Raw genomic sequence first — 21,220 nt, forward strand, 5'->3', positions numbered from 1 at the left:
ACACCCACTTGCACTATTCAGCTGACCCTGAGGGCACAGAGTAATCTCCAAGTAGCCTCAACAGCTTTCTAACAACCAGATGAATGCAAAGAATACAATTCTTCCATTCCCCACCATTCAGTCAGAACCGAAGAAGCTTCTTGGATGAGAAGTGAAATATCTTCAAGAAAAAACACCGTTTTTTGAAAAAGCACCTTTGGGATAGCAGGATGAAGTATTGTCCAGAAATACAGGCGACATGTTTCACTGTTATCAAGTCATAGTTGGATGCTTTGACAATGCTTTTTTTTTTCCTGGCGTGGGGATGTCACAATATAGAAACGTTCCATCCAGAGAAGTGTGCTTGGAGTTGCCTTGAATGGTGAAATGGGCAGCAAATATACTTGATACCGTCGGCATTGACAAAAATCACCATCAGTCAATTGCAAAAGCCAACTTTACTTGGAACAGCTGACATCCTGCAACAATACCTTTAACACCATCAAAAATCCACGTCTGCCTATGCCAGGTCCTTGGGAAGGACTCGATAGATGGACAAAAAGGCCCAATCCAGTCTGAACATCTGGCTGACTGTGCGACGAATAACAACAACAATAATAATAATAATGTTAAAAAGGATATAGGTAGTCCTTGATTCATGACCACAATTTGGACTGGAATTTCTGTTGCTAAGCAAGACTTAGTGTTAAGTGAGCTCCACCCAATTTTTGCCAAATGTTGTTAAGCAAATCACTGCAGTTGTTACGTGAATCACACATCATTTACCAAGCCTGGCTTCCCCATGGAGTTTGCTTGTCAGAAGCTGGCTAAATTCTGATCACGTGATGGGGGCAACATTGTGCAGGTTGTTAAGTGTGAGAACCAATTATTAACTTCAGTTTTTTCCCCAGTGTCATCGGAACTTTGAACAGCCACTAAATGTAAGGTTGTAAGTCAAGGACTACCTGTATGGAATCAGGACCCCACAAACAACTTAAGTTTTTCCTACTCGCTAGCTGTTCCACCTCTTTAATGTTTAACGTCACTGATAAGATGTTAGTCAAGCTGATTTAGCTGTTATTAATCATATTTTCCCACTGGCTCACTGCTTCTCTCTAGGATTGGGCTGAAAAAACCCACTACAGATGGGATGTTGAAATTCCTGGGAGCGGATGAAATTCCAGGTTCCCTTGAGCATCAGCAGGGAAAAGGGCTACTAACGCCCAATATCGCAGTACAGCTCAACTCTGTAACTTTCAAAGATAGTCTGCATCAAATATAACTCTGCAAAAATAACATTTAGTTATAACTAAGTAACACTTAGAACATTCCATTTTTATCCTTTTGTTCAAGCTCAATGAAAGAGTATAGGCAGTCCTCAACCTACAACTACAATTGAGCCCAACATTTCTGTTGCTAAGTGAGACAGCTGTTAAGTGGGTTTTGCCCTCTTATCATCTTTTTTTTTTACAAACTGTTGTTAAATGAATCACTGTAGTTGTTAAGTTCATCACACGGTTGCTAAGTGAATCTGGGCTTCCCCATTGACTTTGCTTGTTGGAAGGTCGCAAAAGGGGATCATGTGACCCCAGGACACTGCAACCGTCATAAATATGAGTTAGTTGCCAAGCATTTCAATTTTGATCATGTGACCATGGGGATTGCTGCAAAATGACCATAAGTCACATTTTTCAGTGACGTAGTAACTCCAAATGGTCACTAAATGCACAGTTGTAAGTCAAGGACTATCTGTATACGGTTCACTTTTGTAGCAGGCTTGTCCACTCCTAACAGACATTTCCAAAAAAGAGATCCTACGATAAGCATCTGATGCCCTAAAGGAAATGTTACTCTATAGGAACTAATAATTTGAAAAAGACTGCGTGTTACATATTTTTTTATGTAACAAATTATGCTAAGCACAATTTCTGGCATTTAAGAAAGAAACAGGCAGCCATTATGCCTGACCTTGTGTTTCTTTTCCAAGTAGCTTCAAAGATAAAGTCATGGTACATAATTGCGATAAAATTATAGTTCACAACTTTTAACAAGACGTACCTGTGCATAGACAAAGGAAGTTTTTGCAAGTCCTTGGACATACATCAGAGAAAAGCTGAAATATGATACGACCAACTGGAATATAAATTGAAGTTTAATTACATTCCATTTTTACAATAGCCAAACTCTATTGCAGCTTTTTTATGATTACCTTATCATGAATTTAAACTGTGCTGCGGAAATTAAAACTGTTTTCTCATTTTTCAATTTATATGAACCTTCAATCAATTTTATCTGCTTGCCCTTTCTCAAACCCACATGTATCTTACAGAAACTGCAATGATCTCACATTCTGTTTTACAGTAAAGAGAGGAAAAACAAGTGAAAGCCACAACCAGAGAACTTAGAAATGCTTAGTGATGACTTTCATTTTCCACAAATGACCAGGTTAAGTATTTTTATGTGCTCTAATTATAATCCTAGTCCAAAAATAACAATTTTATAACACATCGGAACAAGTAAGTTGCAGTGAGAATTTGTAGAACAACAGAAAAGGAATCTTGGTTAGTACCTATTTCCAATCCCTATACCCATGATTAAGTATGTATGTGACTTATACACATACCTAAACACAAAATATGTACAAGAACTGGTCATAATTCACTTTTTTCAGAGCCATTATAATTTGAAGGATAATTAAATGAATGGTTGTTAAGTCAAGCGCTGTAAAGTGACAAGCTTGGTCTTTCCGCAGAAGGCATGCAATACAATACAGTATCTTTTTGTCTTTATTATTTTTATAAATAACTCAAGGCAGAAAATATACCTAATATTCCTTCCTCCAACAGCAAACCTATGAGGTGGGTTTGACAGAGAGAGAGGCCCACAGTAGAAATAGAATTCACCATCTCCTGGTGATTGGCCCAAAGTCACTCAGCCTACTGTCATGGTTGGGACTATAACGCTCAATCGCCCAGTTCCTAGCCTATGCCTTAGGCACCAGATCAAATATTGCTTCTATTGTATATTGTTTTGTTTCTGGTTTTATTTTGTATAAGATACCTCAAGTCACTGTGTGAGATGAGAAGCTATGCTTATTTAAGTTATTCCCATACTTTCAGCTAAAAGGAGTAAGGTTTACACTGTTATAGAAAGAAGCATATTTTCATGTCAGTTATCTAAACACAAGTGATACATTTCTGTTTCATATATTAAATAAATATATAAAACACATTTACCAAATAGAAAAAGTATTATTTATGTTTGGATAACTGACATGAGCACAGCTTCTTGCTATAACAATGTAATTACTTTACACCTTTTAGGTGAAAGTATAGGAACCAGAATGTTTAGAATATTAAAAAAAAAAAACATCTGGATTCATTTTAATTGTTTCTCAGCTGTTTTCCTCCACTTGAATATTCAAACTAGATTGATATATGAAAATAAAAAGCACTTTTATTCCTAAAAACTGATTATAAACCTAAAAGCAACACATCAAGAAATTAGTCAGTGACTGCAGAATAGAAATAGTAAAAGTAGTGTCCTACTTTTACTATTTTTTTTTGACACAGAACTTTCCAAATTTAGAAACACTTGGGACACATCCCACATTCTACTTATTAAAGTGTTTGGAGTTGGAATAAAGACAGAGAGACAGTTTCATCCTTCCATCCACTTCTAAATTTTTAACAAAGATTTATGATCAGAAAATGTATTTAATCTCACTTTTCCCCCCTACTTATTGGATACAAGGCTGATCTGGCTGCAACAGCTGTCACCTCATTCATTTCCACGCTTCATCTGGCTGGTTTCACTCATTTGGACAATAATAATCATCATCATCAATCATCATCAGAAATTAAATCAAAATTTTGCTGTACCATGGCAGTATTGTATGGTTTATTTGTCAGTACAGCAAAAAGCTATGAGACCAAACAAGACATCATGATGAAAAAGAGAATAAAAGAGTTAAAAGGGACTTTGGAGGTCTTCTAGTCCAATTCTCTTCTCAAGCAGGACACTATACCGTTCTAGACAAGTGGCTGTCCAGTATCTTTTTAAAAACCTCCAGAGATGGAGCACCCTCAATTTCTGAAGGAAAATTATTCTCTTGGTTGATTTTTCTGTTAGGAAATGTCTCCTTAGTTCTAGGACGATTCTCTTCTTTCCAATCATTGTTTTTTGTTTTGCCTTCTGATGCTTTAGAAAAGAGGCTGACCCCTCTTCTTTGTGGCAGCCCTTCAAATATTGAACACTGCTATCATGTCAGCCCTAGTTCTTTTTTTCACTTTGCATTGCTACTCTGAAATACTATTTGACCATGTATAAAAATAGCACATAATCATTAAAGTTCAAGTGCAGCCAGCGACATAAAAGAGGACTGTAAATAAAATCTAATTAATGAGAAGCATTCATTTCCACAAGCATGAACGTGGAGGTATCGCGATACAAATATTCTCTTCATAAAATAAGAGAGACTGATACATCTGTCAGACCTTACCTGGTTCTCGATTAATTTCGATATCAAAGAAACACTGGGGACGATCCTGTGCCCCCATGGTAGCAAGATGCCGTAATGCCCACTTTTTTACCACCTTCAGGGAAACAGAAGCATATCAAAATTTAAATACTGAATGACTCTTATAGGCACACAGAAGACTATTTATATGATAAAAAATGCCCCACCCAGATTATGAAGTAGCCAATAAAATCAAGTCCCAAAAGGATGATTCAAAAGGATTCAAAAGGAACTATAATTGCTACTGACACTGAGAATTTACTATAGGTAGTCCTTGACATATATGACTTAAACTTAGACTAACTTTGTCACTTTGAATGTACACTAATCAGCATTCATTAAAATGAAATTTCGTTGCATACAGCTTTCAAAGGGTCTTCACCTCTAATATACACTACATAAACATGACAAAATACAAAATTATGCATGTATCTATATGTATGACACAGATAAACAACATAGTCTAGTTCAGATGCATACATGTACATGGCGAGAGAAATAAATCTTTCAAGTTTATCAGATGGATGGCCTAGGGAACAAAGCTGTTACAGAACCTGGCAGTCCTGCTAGAAATACTTCGAAACCTCCTCCCAGAGGGGAGCAACAGAAACAGAGACCCTGCAGTGAGTGTGTGAGGTCTCTCACAATGCTTCCAGCTCTAAACACATAGCGCTTGTAAGCAGGATCCTGAATAACAGGGAAACGCGCCTCCTACAATCTTCTCCGCTGTCCTCACCACTCTCTCTAGGGACTTTCTTTCTGAGGCACTGCTTCCCTCAAACCAAACAGGGAGGTAGTTTGTTAAAACGCTCTCAATTGTGCCTCTGTAAAGAGTCATCAGGACAGAAGGAGAAAGATGCACAATAGAGTCCAAAATTTCTGCTGCTAAACAAGACCATTGATGACTTTTGCCCCGTAACTTTTCTTGCCACAATTGTCAAGTGACTTACTGCAGTTTTTAAAGTTAGTAACACAGCTATTAAGTGAATATGGCTTCCATATGGCAGAAGGTTGCAAAAGGGGATAACGTGACCACGGCAGACTGCAACCGTCATGAATAGGAGTCAGTCTGAATTTTGATGTGACCATGGGGATGCTGCAATGGCCATCAAGTGCGGAAAAACAGTCACAAGTCCCTTTTTTTCAGTGCCATTGTAACTTGGAACGGTCACTAAATGATCTGCTATAAGTTGAGGATTACCTGTAGTGTCTCTGGGCTGCTTACAATACAAAGCAGAAAAAGGGCCAGGAAACAATTAAAATTAAAAAAATAGAATAGAAAATTACATTTCATATAAACTCCACAGGAACTGAATAGGAAATACATTTATAAAACATATGCCTGTCTGTCTGTCTGTGTCTCTCTGTTTCTGTCTCTCTATTTTATATACACACACACACGTTTTATAAATTCAGTATATATTTCTGCAAATAATGCATATCTTTTGTATGCATCATTTGTAATCATAATCAGCGGCTGCACATTCGTTATGCCTGCAGCTAAAGTTAAGTATTTCCTCCCTGTTCCAATAGGTTACAAGAAAGAGCGTCGGTTCAAATATTGTGCATTTCTGCCCCGTTTCTTACTTTTTAAGTAAAAGGCGGTAATTTAAATATTCATTCAAAAGTATGAAAATGAATGCTTCCTTTGGATTTTATTTAAAGGAAAAAGCAAAAGATTTTCGGCAAGCGAAGGGAGGAGTAAACCGTCCCTCTCCCTCTCTTCTCCGGGCCAAGCAGGGCTGGGAATGATGGGGACTGGAACTCTTTTCCTTGCGAGGAGACGTTAAAGGGAAGCTGAATCTCGTGAAAAATAGACCTTTTTCGGTAGGAGAGAGAGGTTCCATTGAGGCACACGTGAGGAGAAAAACAGCCGCTCGGGCCCCATGAGCATTGGCCTCACTCCTTCGAGAGGACTAGCGCCTTTTGGGTCAAATGCAGCTCTCGCAGAAGCCCGGCCCGGAGTGAGGAGGGTGGAGTCATTACCTGGCCGCGCCGGAGCTACTCGGTCCGTTCTCCGTCCCCGGCCCGCTTCTAGTCAGTCCAGCTCGCGGCCAAGTCCCACGGCGCGAAGAAGCCACAAGAGCTCCTCAGAGGTAGCGCCATTAACGGAAATCTTCTGAGGGGAACGACGAAGGGCGGGGCGAGGCGTGGGAATACGCACGCGCACTCCCTTTTAAGGATACGCCCTCGGGATTTCCTCTTCATCCAATTAGCCTTTTTCAACAGATACACCCTCGGCGCGCCAGCTCCGCCGCCCCTTGGCGTTCGTCCCCTCTCGCTGGGCCACGCCCACCCGCGCTTTCCCCCCCCCCTTTTTTTTCTAGTTTAAATCGCCGAAAAAGGGCGGGCGCCCTACCCGCGCGCCTCGGTCCCTTTTTCCCTTCCCGTGAGCGAGCGCGGCCCCGCCCCAAAGCTTCGAGGGGGAGTCCAAACCGATTCAGCAACAACAACAACGTGGGGGGAGGAAAGAAGGGCTGGTCCGATCTGAAGTCTCGCGAGATCGTCTCGCGGCGGCCCGCCTGCTTTGAGGATGTGGCAGTTGGCTTCTGGCCGTGAGGGAAGGTGGTTAGTATTGTCTGTCGGGCTCGCCTTTAAAATAACAGTTAAAATATTTAATTTCACCTTTAAAATACCCCTCTCTTCGATCAAAGCCGCAATCAAATAAGATGTTTACCCTGCAGGCTGTTATTTGCTGCTACTTGTTTTCATTTTTGCCTTCAATAGGTTATTCTTAGTGGTGTATTTCTTCGGAGTCAGCTGCTTCACCCCAGAATTAGATGCGAATTACACAAAAAGTCATAAAATCAGAATTAAAAACAATCCAAGAATAGGAAGAGGTTTGCTGCCTTACAGAATTTCCTTTTACTTTCTTTTTTTGGGGGGAATATCCTATTTCAATATCCTATATTTTTTTCTGAATATCCTATTTCAACAGGTAGTTCTTGACTTACAAACAGCTGATTCATTTAGTGTCCATGCAAAGTTACAGCACCCCTGAAAAAAGTGACTTAGTTTTCCACACATGACTTGCAGCATCCCCATGATCACCTGATCAAAATTCAAGACATTTGGCAACTGATTTATACTTAAAATTGTTGTAATATCCTGAGGTCACATGATCGTTTTTGGGACCTTCTGACTAGCATCAATGAAGAAGCCAGATTCGCTTAACAACCTTGTTACTAATTTAGCAATTGCAGTTGTGGGAAACAGCCTGTCGCTTTTACAGAAACCACAGAAGACATGTCAGAAACTACCTTGTATACACACTGCTCAAAAAAAATAAAGGGAACACAAAAATAAGACATCCTAGATCTGAATGAATGAAATATTCTTATTAAATACTTTGTTCATTACATAGTTGAATGTGCTGACAACAAAATCACACAACAATTATCAATGGAAATCAAATTTAGCAACCCATGGAAGTCTGGATTTGGAGTTACACTCAAAATTAAAGTGGAAAAAAACACTACAGGCTGATCCAACTTTGATGTAAAACAAGTCAAAATGAGGCTCGGTAATGTGTGTGGCCTCCATGTACCTGTATGAACCTCCCTACAACGCCTGGGCATGCTCCTGATGAGGTGGCGGATGGTCTCCTGAGGGATCTCCTCCCACACCTGGACTAAAGCATCCCCCAACTCCTGGACAGTCTGTGGTGCAACGTGGCGTTGGTGGGTGGAGCGAGACATGATGTCCCAGATGTGCTCAATTGGATTCAGGTCTGGGGAACGGGCAGGCCAGTCCATAGCATCAATGCCTTCATCTTGCAGGAACTGCTGACACACTCCAGCCAATGAGGTCTAGCATTGTCGTGCATTAGGAGGAACCCAGGGCCAACCGCACCAGCATATGGTCTCACAAGGGGTCTGAGGATCTCATCTCGGTACCTAATGGCAGTCAGGCTACCTCTGGCGAGCACCTGGAGGGCTGTGCAGCCCCCTAAAGAAATATCACCCCACACCATTACTGACCCACTGCCAAACCGGTCATGCTGGAGGATGTTGCAGGTAGCAGAACGTTCTCCACGGCGTCTCCATACCCTGTCACATCTGTCACATGTGCTCAGTGTGAACCTGCTTTCATCTGTGAAGAGCGAATGTGCCAATCTTGGTGTTCTCTGGCAAATGCCAAATGTCCTGCACAGTGTTGGGCTGTAAGCACAACCCCCACCCTCATGGAGTCTGTTTTTGACCGTTTGAGCAGCCACATGCACATTTGTGGCCCTCTGGAGGTCATTTTGCAGGGCTCTGGCAGTGCTCCTCCTGTCCCTCCTTGCACAAAGGTGGAGGTAGCGGTCCTGATGCTGGGTTTTGCTCTCCTATGGCCTCCACGTTTCTTGATGTACTGGCCTGTCTCCTAGTAGCGCCTCCATGCTCTGGACACTACGCTGACAGACACAGCAAACCTTCTTGCCACAGCTCGCATTGATGTGCCATCCTGGATGAGCTGCACTACCTGAGCCACTTGTGTGGGTTGTAGACTCTGTCTCATGCTACCACTAGAGCAGGAGCGGGCAAACTATGGCCCGCGGGCCACATCCGGCCCGTTGGTCTGTCCAATCCGGCCCGCCCCTGAAAAAAAATCGCTGCCATTGGTCTGTCCAATGCAGCCCGCCCCTGAAAAAAAATAGCTGGGCGTGGCGTAATTGCCCTGTGCCGCGTGGCCCCCAAAGCTGCAAAACAGTGCGGAGCGATCTAGGGGTAGGAAAGAAAAGAAATTTGCAAAGGCCTCGGCTGGGAGTTCGAAATCACCTTCGAGTGCGACCTCTCCGAAGGTGAGTCCCCGCCGATCCCCCTTTTTTTCCGGGGCTTCCAGGCTTAAACTTTGCAAAGGCAAAGCTTGCAGGCTGGAGCGTCTTCCCGCCGAGGAGCGGGAAGGGTTCCACCGGCGGGCGGGGCAGGCTGCTTGGAGCCACCTAAAGCTAGGCCGCTGCTGGTGGAGCTTTGCCCTGCCTTGGTGCCCGTTTCCCGGCTCGGTGGTCCTGCTCGGGCGGCACTTTAAAAGCCTGCTCCCAGCACCCGAGCAACTTCCCAGCAACTTTCGGCTTCGTTTTAACTTGCGGGCGCGCGCCTGGCCCGAGCTGCGCGGCGGAAGGGAAGCCCGGCGGGCGGGCAGACTGCTTGGAGGAGGCTCGGGCTTCCCCTCCGCCAGGCGCGAGCGCCCGCGAGTTAAAACGAAGCCGAAAGTTGCTGGGAAGTTGCTCCGTTTTCCAGGGCTTTGCAAAGGCAAAGTTTGCAGGCTGGAGCGTCTTCCCGCCGAGGAGCGGAAGGTTCGCCCAGCGGGCGGGGCGGGCTGCTTGGAGTGGGCTGCCGTGTGGCTCGGGCGAGGCGCGGCGCCCGCGAGTTAACACGAAGCCGAAAGTTGCTGGGAAGTTGCTCTGGTGCTGGGAGCAGGCTTTTAAAGTGCCGCCCGAGCAAAGTTTAAGCAGCCCGCCCCGCCCACCGGGTGGAACCCTTCCCGCTCCTCGGCGGAAAGACGCTCCAGCCTGCAAACTTTGCCTTTGCAAAGCCCTGGAAAACCGAGCAACTTCCCAGCAACTTTCGGCCCGTTTTAACTCGCGGGCGCTCGCGCCTGGCGGAGGGAAGCCTGGAGCCTCCTCCAGCAGCCTGCCTGCCCGCCCGCCGGGCTTCCCTTCCGCCGGGCTTGCGCCTGGCCCCGAGCCGCGTGGCAGAGGGGAAGCCCGGTGGGCGGGCAGGCTGCTTGGAGGAGGCGACCCGCGGTGCTCCGGCAGCAGCAAGAGGCAGTTTCGCCCGGGCTCCGCTCAGGTGTCCGGCTGGGGCTGTCAGGAGTTGCTACCGCCGGCGCAGCTCCGTGCGGCTCCAGTCCCGTGTTGCCTTGGGAAGGAAAAGGCAAAACCAGGAGCCGCTGAGCCTGAGCCTCCGGTGCCGCTGCTCCCGTTGCAAAGCACCGCCGTGGCTCTTCCTTTTTGCCTTTCCTTCCCGAGGCAACGCGGGACTGGAGCCACGCGGAGCCGCGCCGGAGGTAGCAACTCCTGACTCAGGGGGCCTCCGAGGGGAGGGGAGCCTCCGAGGGGAGGGGAAGGAGGAGAAGAGGGGGGGAAGGGGGGGCGATTCCCAAAAAATCTTGTGCTGACCCGGCCCGCCTGTCAAATTTTAAAAGTCAATGCGGCCCCCAAGCCAAAAAGTTTGCCCACCCCTGCACTAGAGTGAAAGCACCGCCAGCATTCAGAAGTGACCAAACCATCAGCCAGAAAGCATAGGAACTGAGAAGTGGTCTGTGGTCACCACCTGCAGAACCACTCTTTTATTGGGGAGGTCTTGCTAGCTGCCTATGCTTTCCACCTGTTGTCTATTCCATTTGCACAACAGCATGTGAAATTGATTGTCAATCAGTGTTGCTACCAAAGTGGACAGTTTGATTTCACAGAAGTGTGATTGACTTGGAGTTACATTGTGTTGTTTAAGTGTTCCCTTTATTTTTTTGAGCAGTGTATTTCTAATCTCATGAGCTAGGCTTAAACTTGGAAACTATGTAGGAGCTACGATCAGAGGCGCCTGGTATGCTAGAAACCTGTCTTAACAAGAATTTGCTGATATGATAGTTATTCTAAGAGGAACAGAAGTCCTAGGAAGTAATAAACGGCAATTTGTAAATAAGGGCAGGGAGCGATAGAACCAGAGTAACGGGAGATGTAATCAGAGGCAGAGATAATGTATTCACTTTAGACATTTCGGATAGGTTGTGACGGTCTGAATTCTAAGCCAATGAGGAAAATGTGGGAGATAAATTTGGAATGGCAATAGGGAATATAAAGAAAATGTATTGATGATTTAAGGTGTCTCCACTGTACCCGTGTTTGGGTAGTGCACCCTCTGCAAAGTAGTAAATAAAGCCACAAAGAGACCCACAGGTATGTTACCCTGGATAGTTGAAACTTGGAAAAAGAAAATGACAAACCTATCTATATTATTGCTGAGAAAACTTCAGGGATAAAATTATGTTTTTATGTAATTCAAACTTAGCTTCTTCATGAACCTTTCAATTGATATTATGGAAGTCACGTTCTCATGGTCTCAGATGATGACTGCAATTGGGGCAAGAAGTAAGGCAAGCTGTTGAATGGCTTGCAACCAATTTTATGACTTTTTTGTCACAGTTTTTTGCTGCAATTGTTAAGTGAATCACACGATTGTTAAGCAAATCTGGCTTCCTCTTTCATTGCTGGACGGTGACTGCGAAGGTCAAAAATGGGATCATTGACCTCAGGATGCTGCAATTATCTTAAATACATATAAATTGCCAAGGGCCCAAATTTTGATCATGTTGACCGTAGGGTTGTAAGTGTGAGGAACAGATAACAGATAATCAGAGTTCTAAGGGACCTTGTAGGTCATCTAGTCCAACCCGCCGCCCAAGCGGGAGACCCAACACCATTTCTGACAGATGGCAGTCCAGTCTCTTCTTGAAAGCCTCCAATGATGGCGCTCCCACAACTTCCCAGGGCAACTTCTGTTCCATTGATTGATTGTTCTCACTGTCAGAAAGTTTCTCCTTATTTCCAGGTTAAATCTCTCCTTGTTCAGTTTCCATCCATTCTACCATTCGTAAGTCATTATTTTCACTGCTGTTATAACTTTGATTGGTTGCTAAATGAATGGGTTGTAAGTTGATGACTGCCTATATTTCATATCAGGAGAGCCGTGAAGGCCAAACCGTAAAAGCTTCATATTCAGATCTCAATAGGATAAGAAATTTATGTCAATGTCAAAACATAATATTTGTCTTTGGAATGGAATATTTAAGTATTTAAATCAGGTATCAAGAAATACTTGATGCTGTTGTTTAGGAGCTTAGCTGGAAACATATTTGGATTGGGAAATTTTGTATTATGACAGTGACAAACTTCAAGGAATCAGATAAGAGCAAACCTCACCAGAAAGTGCTTGGAAACAAAAGAAAAGAAAAAAAACAATTAGCTTTCCTTTTCATCCAGTGACTGTTTTGTATCTCAGAAAGACATGAGAAAAATAGGGACACAACTGAAGCTCACTCATGATCAAAGGTAATCCTCGACTTACAACAGTTCATTTAGTGACTGTTCAAAGTTAAAACAGCTATGAAAATATCGATTTATGACAGGCCCTCTCAGTTATGACTGTTGCAGCATCCCCATGGTTACATGATAAAAATACAAATGCTTATCAATTGGCATGTATTTACAACAGTTGCAGCATCCTTGGGATCATGTGATTCCCATTTGTGATCTTCACAGGTACCTTCCAACAAGCAAAATCAATGGGAGAATCTTGATTCACTTAACAACCCTATGATTCGCTTAATAACAGCAATGATTGGCTTAACGACTCTAGCAAAACAATGCATAGAATTCTGGTCTACTTTTGTAGTTTGTAAGTTGAGGATTATCTGTACAGGTAGTCCTCAATTTATAACCACAACTGAGCCGAAAATTTCTGTTGCTGGGCAAGATAGTTAAGTCAGTCTTGCCCCATTTTGCCACCTTCCTTGCCACCGTTGTTAATTGAATCACTGGCCATCATTATGTAAGTAACACAGTTGTAAAGTGAATCTGGCTTCCCCATTGACTTTGGTTGTCAGAAGGTCGCAAATGGGGATCACATGACCACAGAATACTGCAATTGTCATAAATATGAGTCAGTTGCCCAGTGTCTGAATTTTGATCGTGTGACCATGGAGATGCTGCAATATAAGTAACTTTTTTCAGTGCCACTGTAACTTCAAATGGTCACTAAAAGAACTGTTGTAAGTCGAGGACTTACCTGTATGGTGACTATATTTGGGGTGGGGGGGAAATAAAGGGCAAAGCTGAAAGAGGATAACAAGGATAACAAGACATTCATTGTTTATATAGATAACTTTGCTTGACAAAGGAAGATTCAAAAGCAAATCCAAAACAATCAATCCATGAATTGAAAGGTCCCCTTTCTAAAATAACAAATTGTCCTTTATAATAAAGGATGTATGATCACTGTATTTATGGTAGAGATTTACGTTGGCTGAAATCCAGTCATCATAATGCTTTCCCCTGCGGAGATATGTGCATACAGTTTTTTAAAATTCATTTTTAATGCATTAACAGAATAACAGAATTGGAAGGGATCTTGGAGGTCTTCTAGTCCAACTCCCTGCTCATACAGGAAACCCTATACCATTTCAAATGAGAAAGACTATCCAGTGGATAAGAGACTATCCAGTCTCTTCTTAAAAACCTCCAGTGTTGGAGCATTTACAACTTCTGGAGACAAGTCGTTCCACAGATTAATTGTTCTCCCTGTCAGCAAATTTCTCCTTCTCTCCTTGATTAGTACCCATCCATTGCTTCTTCTCCTGCCTTCAGGTGCTTTGGAGAATAGCTGGACTCCCTCTTCTTTGGGGCAGCCCCTCAAATACTGGAATACTGCTTTCATGTCACCCCTTAATCTTTCATCAGACTTCTATGAAGCTGTCCACTTTTGTCCTGGAAGACATTAGATGGATTTAACAGGGGTTACAGTTGTACAACTACAGGTACTCCTCGACTTATAAATATTCATTAAGTGACTGTTCAAAGTTACGAAAGCACTGAAAAAAGTGACTTGTGACCATTTTTTTAGACTTTTGGCCATTGCAACATCCCCATGGTCATTTTCAAATTTCAAATGCTTGATTAATATTTATGATGGTTGTAGGGTCTTGTGATCAGCTTTTGTGGCGTTCTGACAAGCAAAGTCAATGGGGAAAGCCAGATCCCCTTAACAACCGTATGATGTACTTAAAAACAGGTAAAATGTCACTTAACAACTGCCTTGCTTAGGAAATTTAGGGCTCAATTGTGTAAGTCGAGAACGTCTGTATAGCCTAGTTAATGCTCCAACTGTGACCTTTTCTGAGCCAGCTACATTTATCCTGCTTCTTATATTCTTATATTCAGAATAAATTGCACTGTCACTTGTACAGGTAGTCCTCAACTTAGAATCATTCTTTTGACCGTTTGAACCCTATTTCCTTCTAACATTGATGTTCTCTAGTTGGCTCATGAAACTGTAAGAAAACAGCCACACAGATAATAAGAGGAAAACGCTACTGAATAGTGTATGCTCTTCTTATAGTTACTTTTTTCAGTTCCACTGAGCAGGATGAATTTTTATTCCAAGCAAAAGGTAATTTACAATGATGTGCCCTAAACTGGGCATCCATTGAGTTAAATTCAAAGCAACTCCAATGTACTCCAATGAAGACCTCATGGCAAGGAAAACAAGATTGATGATGTTACCTAGCTGGATCATGAAATGACTGCAAGAAACAACCAAGCTCAGAGAGCACTGAGGACCCCACTGTTATTGTCCTTCCCACAAACTTCACTCTCTCTTAGCACTGATGATGTTCACTAGTTGGGTCATGAAAACCAACAAGTTCACAGAGCACCAAGCACCCTAAAGTTGTCCTCCTCCTCCTCCTCTTCTACTCTGCAAACCCCACTCCCTTCTAGCACTGATGCTATTGCCTAATTGGATCAAAGAAACGTCTGCAAGAAAACCACCCAGCTCAGAGAGCACCAAAGATTCCTCAGTTATGTAAATGCTCATTATTTCTGCCTTGACTTCAGATAGAAGATTCCTGTCTTCTGAATTGGTCCTGGATAGCAGTTCAAAGTTTGATTTATTTAAGAAGGAAAACAATTTATTTCCAATGAATGCTTTCATAGATGTTATCTAACTGCCCGGCACAAGAACCAGCAAGAGTCATGAAAAACAGCACTGTTTGACAGAGATTAGAAATGCTAAGTTTCCATGGTATTATCAGGTCTGCTCTTCAAGTTGTTACTTGCCTAACCTGAAACAAAGGCCTCTTTTCAACAATGTTCAAATGCCAATGTTCTTAATCTGTTGTGCAGAATCTGCTTTAATACTTTCTAATATAAAGGGCACATTGTGAACAAAAAGAGAATACAAGTAACCCCCAATTGAGCCCAAAATGTCTGTTGCTGAGGCAATTGTTCAGTGGATTTTGACCTATTGTACAACCTTTTTTTGCCAAAGTTATTGGAATCACTTGCTATGCTAGTAACATGTTTGTTAGTGAAACTGGCTTCCCCATTGATGTTGCTTATCAGAAGGTCACAAAGCATGACCCTGGGACATTGCAATGGTCATAAATGTGAGTCAGTTGCCGAGTGTCTGAATTTTGATCACCTGACCATGGGGACGTTGCAATGGTTGTAAATGTGAAAAAAGGTCATAAGTCATTTTTTCAGTGCTGTTGTAAGTTGGAACGGTCACTAATGTTTCAGGAGTACCTGTACGAATTTCAAACTTATAATGATTTAGGAAAAATTGACCACTCAAGCCAAATCAGAAAATCACATGAAGGATCGGATAATTCTGTTAAAACAGTAGTCTGACATAAAACAGCTATAAAGCTGGGTCTCCCAGTCCAACCCTCAATATGCAGGAAAAATCTTTCTTGGCTCTTCAGATTCTTCAGAGATTGAGAACTCTCAGCATCAACATGATTTCCCCATATTATATTTAAGTAAAACCTAGATAGCCAAGAACTTTTGTGATTGGATGTAACTATTATTTTAAAGATTTAGAAGCATGAAATGTTTCCAAGATGTGTAATCTTAGACTTCTGAATGGTTTGGGGTTTAAAAGAAAAGAAGTAAGCAAGGAAGCAGGGAGGGAGGGAGGAAAGAAAAAGAAGAACAGGAACGAAGGAAAAGCATAAAATTAGAGGAAGGAGGAAAGGGAACAGGAGAGGAGGAAGAAAGGAGAGAGGGAGGAAAAGGAAGAAAGGAAAAACATAAAATTAGAGGAAGGAAGGAAGGAAGGAAGGAAGGAGAAAAAAGAGGGAGGAAGGAATGAAAAAGTGGAGGGAGGAAGGAAGGAAAGGGAAAAAGGAAAGGAATAAGGAGGAAGAAAGGAAAAATATGTAACATTAGAGCAGGGTCCCCAAACTTGGCAACTTTAAGACTTGTGGACTTTTGGAGAATTCTGGGAGTTGAAGTCCACAAGTCTTAAAGTTGCCAAGTTTGGAGACCCCTGCCTTAGAGGAAGGAAGGAGAAGGCGGGAGGAGACCTAAATCACTACTTTCTATTCTGATAACAAGCTAGGGAATTCTGGGAGTTGAAGTCCACCCTTCTTGAAGCGGCCAAGGTTGAGAAACACTGATTTAAGTACATCCCAATAGGGGAAAGTGCCTGCGAGTTTTGGATTTCCTTGCGAAAAAAACATACGCCCAATTTTCATCTCTCAAGTAGATACACCTAAATGAGGTATACACTTAAAATGAGGAATAATAGATTGATAAAGTTTCTTTTCCAAGGCAGTAATTGTCTTGAATCAAACAGTGCATTTGTGATGTTTAATAATAATAATAATGATGATGATGGTGATGATGTTGGTGTTTGGGGCACTGTGCTGGAGTAGTTTTCAAATTTCATTGTATTCGTGGAATGCACTGACAATAAAGGTATTCTCTATTCTATCTCTCAAGTAGATACACCTCCCAATCTTTGGCAGTTCTGCAAGTGTTTATGGTGGTCTCCCTTATCAGGGGCCGTCGGCGCCTCTCGCCTCTCGATGGTACCCGAAGCCGCTCCGGCCGCCGCCGCCTTCTCCGTGACCGGAAGTAGGCGGGGCGGAGGCGTTTGTTGTGATGGCACCCTCTTCCGACGCGGTGGCGCGGCCAGAAGCGAGAGAGGCGAGGTGGGAGCGGCGTCGTGGGAAGGGCTAAGGCCTCTCTCTCTTTTTTTCCCTTCTTCTTCTTCTTCTTCTACCGACTGGAGCGGGCAGTCTCGGCCCTTGGGGCACAAGCGGGTGGGGAGCCAAAGTCCAGGGGGCTCGCAGAACGTCCGTGTTGCAGCCTTACCTCGCCCGGTTGTGGGGAGGGCGATTTGGGACCTCCATTACCCGTACTTGGCTGCAGCCTAGTGCGCACGCGCGGCTTGGCCTGGTCCTGAGTGCTAGTATGCTCCCAAGATCAAAACTTAGAAAGTGCGCGGCTTGGCTTGGCCCTGGGTGCAAGGGAGAGCCCCACCCAGTAGCATAGCAGGCAGAAAGTGCGCATGCGCTGCTTGGCATAACCCTGGGTGCAAGGGAGAGCCCCCACCCAGTAGCAAAACTTTGCAGAAAGTGCCCCGCCCACTCCAGAAGGGCTGGTCTGCCAATCAGAAAAGGCCTCGAAGTGCGACCACAAAAGTCGTTTGTTCCAAGATTATTAATAAAAACAATGTTTTAATTAATGGTATTCATAAAAAACACTGAAATTGGGTTGTATTGCTTCCTGGGGTGGGGGGTTCTTTTTTAAATAGGAGTTTATTGTATGGTGGGGCTTTTAAAAATGTCAAATGCTTCCCACCAGTCACCAAATAATTTATGTATTCCAACCCAAATTATTTATTTCTTAAACAGATGGTTTAAGAATAGTTCACTGAGTGACCGTTCGAAGTTACAGCGGCACTGAAAAAAAGATGACTTAACGACCGTTTTCTCCCACTTAACAACTGTCACCTGATCAAAATTCAGGACTTTTGGCAGTGGTTGCTCTCCAAGCTTGTTTAAATGGTAAATCGACTCGTATTTATGACGGTCGCAGTGTCCCCAGGGTCACGTGATCTCCTTTGGCGACCTGACCAGCAGTAGTCAACGGGGAAAGCCGGATTCACTTAACGACAGTGTGACTAACTTAAACAAGAGCAGTGATTCGCTTAAGGTGAGAATGGCAGTAAAATGGGGCAGATCACAACTTAACCACTGTCTTGTTGAGAAAAATAAATTTCGGGCTCAATTTTTGATCATGTCGAGGAGATATCTGTAAATCAGAAGTCTCCAAACTTGTCAACTTTAAGGCTTGTGGACTTCAACTCCCAGAATTCTCCAGCCAGCAAAGCTGAAGTCCACAAGTCTTAAAATTGACAAGTTTGGAGACCCCTGCTATAAATAATAAGAAATAAAAAATAATTTTGTTTCAGAATCATAGGGCTTGATGCAACCGTCCGAAAGGAGGTCATTGCAGGTCAGGGAGGAAAGCCATCATTTGAAGTGATAGGGCGTATTCACGTGGCGTATTCATTATTTTTTTTTCAACCTGTAAGATTAGATAAAAGGCATCTATTCTGCTTGATATGCTTTGTGTTTTGGAATCAAATTGGTATCTGTTTTTTTATGGGTCTTTCATTCCTTTAAAAAAAAATTATGGTCACGCTATAGTTACTTAACTGTGTATGCTTATTCATTCGTTTAATTAATTTACCGCCTTTATTATTTTTACAAACAATTCAAAGCAGCCAACATACCCAATATTCCTCCCTCCTATTTTCCCCACAGTAACAACCCTTTGAGGAGGGCTGGGCTGAGAATGACCTGAGTTTAGCTTCCAAAACACAGATGGTCCTCTATTTACAATAATTCATTTAGTGACTACTCGAAGTTCCAGTGGCACTGAAAAAAAGGAACCTATGACCATTTTTCACGCTTACAGCCATGGGGAATCCAGATTCACTTAACAACAGTGTTAGTAACCTAACAGCAGTGATTCGCTTAACAAGAATGGCACGAAAGGTCGTAAAATGGGGCAAAGTTCTCTTAACAAATTTCTCACTTAGCTAAATAAATTTTGGACTCAATTACGGTCATAAGCCGAGGACAACTTGTACACCCACAGTATGAGCTTCAACTTATCAATGGATAGGCTTATCTGCAGATATACGGGTGGTCCTTGACTGGTCCATTCATTTAGTGACCAAAGTTACAACATCACTGAAAAAGGTGACTTATAATAATGTTTTACACAATGACCATTGCTGCATCCCTGCAGTCACAGGATCAAAATGTGGTTGTTTGGCATCTGGCTCATATTTATGATGGTTCCAGTATCCTGGGGTCATGTGGCCACATTCTGGTCCAATTGTGGGCGTAAATCAAGAACTGTACTTTGGATTCCTACATTGGGCAGAGAGTTAAACCTGGTCACTATGTGACCTCCTTCTTCCACTGCAATTCAATAACTTCTGAGTTATGACTGTCTCCAGAGAGCCTGGCTTAGAGGAATGCATCATTTTAGCATCCAACAAATTCCCCCCCCCACTTCCTTATCTCCATTTTAAAGTTGTAGTGCTCCGTCTTAGTTTCATGCTGTCATTCTGCATTTATATTGGTGGCTTCTCTTTGTAAGTCTTTACAATACATAGTCCTTGACAGCTGAGCTCAATATTTCTGCTGCTAAGCAAGACAGTTGTTAAGCGAGCTTTCCTTCATTTTATGATCTTTTTTTTTGCCACTGTTGTTAATTGAATCACTGCAGTTGTTAGGTTACCAACACGGTTGTTAAGGTTGTTAATCTGGCTTCCCCATTGGCTTTGTTTTGTCAGGAGGTCACAAAGGGGGATTCCTATGACCACCTCCTCCCGGGGCACTATGACCGTTACAAATACAAGTCAGTTGCCAAGCCTCCTCCATAATTCAATCACGTAACCCCAAAGGTGCTGCCATGGTCTTAAGTGTGAAAACTGGTCATAAGCCCATTTCTCAGTGCTGTTGTAACTGTCAGGGCTCCGACAAATCTACCCCCATTCAAATGATAAGTCTCTAGCCCTTTTCTCAGAGTAAGAAAACAGATTTATTAGAAGTGACCATGTCTCAATCTTAACACAGAGATTATATCACTGAATGTTAATTTGGGATAATATAAATATAGTTCAACAACAGAAACAGATCTTAAAAGAAATGACTTCCACAACTACTACAGCTCTGAAAACTGGAAGGAAGGTCAACCCAACATTAACAACTACATTGGCAAGAATTTCGCCCATGGCACAAAAAACCATAGAAGAAACATTACCAGTAGAGAAACAAGCTAATATCTCGAATGCCAACATCCAATCAATTTTGCTGACTTTACAGGAATCGATGACGAAGCTGCAAGAAACAATGATGAAAAACCATAACGAGATGAGAGCAGATATCAATGAACTAAAAGAGGAGATGGGGAAATTAAAAGCAGAAATGAAAGTGGACATCTCTAAAGTAGAGGACAAAGTTGGAATATTACAGCAGGCCTTGGAGAAAAATGAAGCAACAATAAAAGAGGTAGAGAAAAGGACTGAACGAACTGAAAGGAAATTAGAAAGGGTAGATGAAGAATTAAAGAATGCGAGTAAAGAAGTGGAGGACTCACTGGTCTACCTAGAGATGGACAAGGCGGCTACACACTTGAGATTCCAAAATGTAGTGGAATCCAGAGAAGAAGACCTAGAACAACTAATGGCGGAAATACTGGCTGGATTATTGGAAAAGGACAAAGATGACATTTTAAGGGAGTTTGATGAAGTTTATAGGGTTAGCACTAATTATGCGAGACGCCACAAATGCCCAAGAGAAGTCCAAATACGATTTACAAGAAGGAGTGTCCGGGATATCATTTATAGAATGTCCAGAGATGGAACAATCACATACAAAGGTAAGGAAATCTTGATTCTCAAACAAATACCAAGAAGAGTAAGAGAACAAAGGCGAGACTACAAGTTCTTAGCAGCTTACTTAAATCAGAAAAGAATTGCATTTAAATGGCTAATCCCAGAAGGGATGTTAGTGTCTTGGAAAGGAAGGAAAATTAAAATAGATTCCATGGAAAAGGCCCAGGAATTCTATGAGTGGCTGGTGGGTCCGGAAGACCAGAGCAGTAAGGAGGAACTGGAAACAAACTCCCAGGAAGATCAAGGTTATTACAAAAAT

The 21,220-nt window shown here is 42.7% G+C and overlaps 1 protein-coding gene across 6 annotated transcripts in view; it reads right to left on the reverse strand.

The window, feature by feature from the left end:
• The window catches only part of NKTR (natural killer cell triggering receptor), a 44,645-nt gene extending 38,017 nt beyond the window's left edge, over positions 1–6,628 (reverse strand). For all 6 annotated transcript variants that reach the window (XM_087948373.1, XM_026682982.2, XM_087948374.1 and 3 more), the window contains exons 1-3: positions 6,485–6,628; positions 4,481–4,574; positions 2,038–2,112 (exon numbers count right to left, since the gene is read on the reverse strand). In XM_087948373.1, the coding sequence (XP_087804499.1) occupies positions 2,038–2,112; positions 4,481–4,538 (133 nt within the window). In that variant the 5' untranslated portion in view covers positions 4,539–4,574; positions 6,485–6,628. The remainder of the gene's footprint in view (positions 1–2,037; positions 2,113–4,480; positions 4,575–6,484) is intronic.
• Between the last annotated feature and the right edge of the window lie 14,592 nt (positions 6,629–21,220).

Source organism: Notechis scutatus, chromosome Z, assembly GCF_049901735.1.
Source record: "Notechis scutatus isolate UNSWTSFEM ecotype Mainland chromosome Z, rNotScu1.2, whole genome shotgun sequence".
NCBI lineage: Eukaryota > Metazoa > Chordata > Lepidosauria > Squamata > Elapidae > Notechis > Notechis scutatus.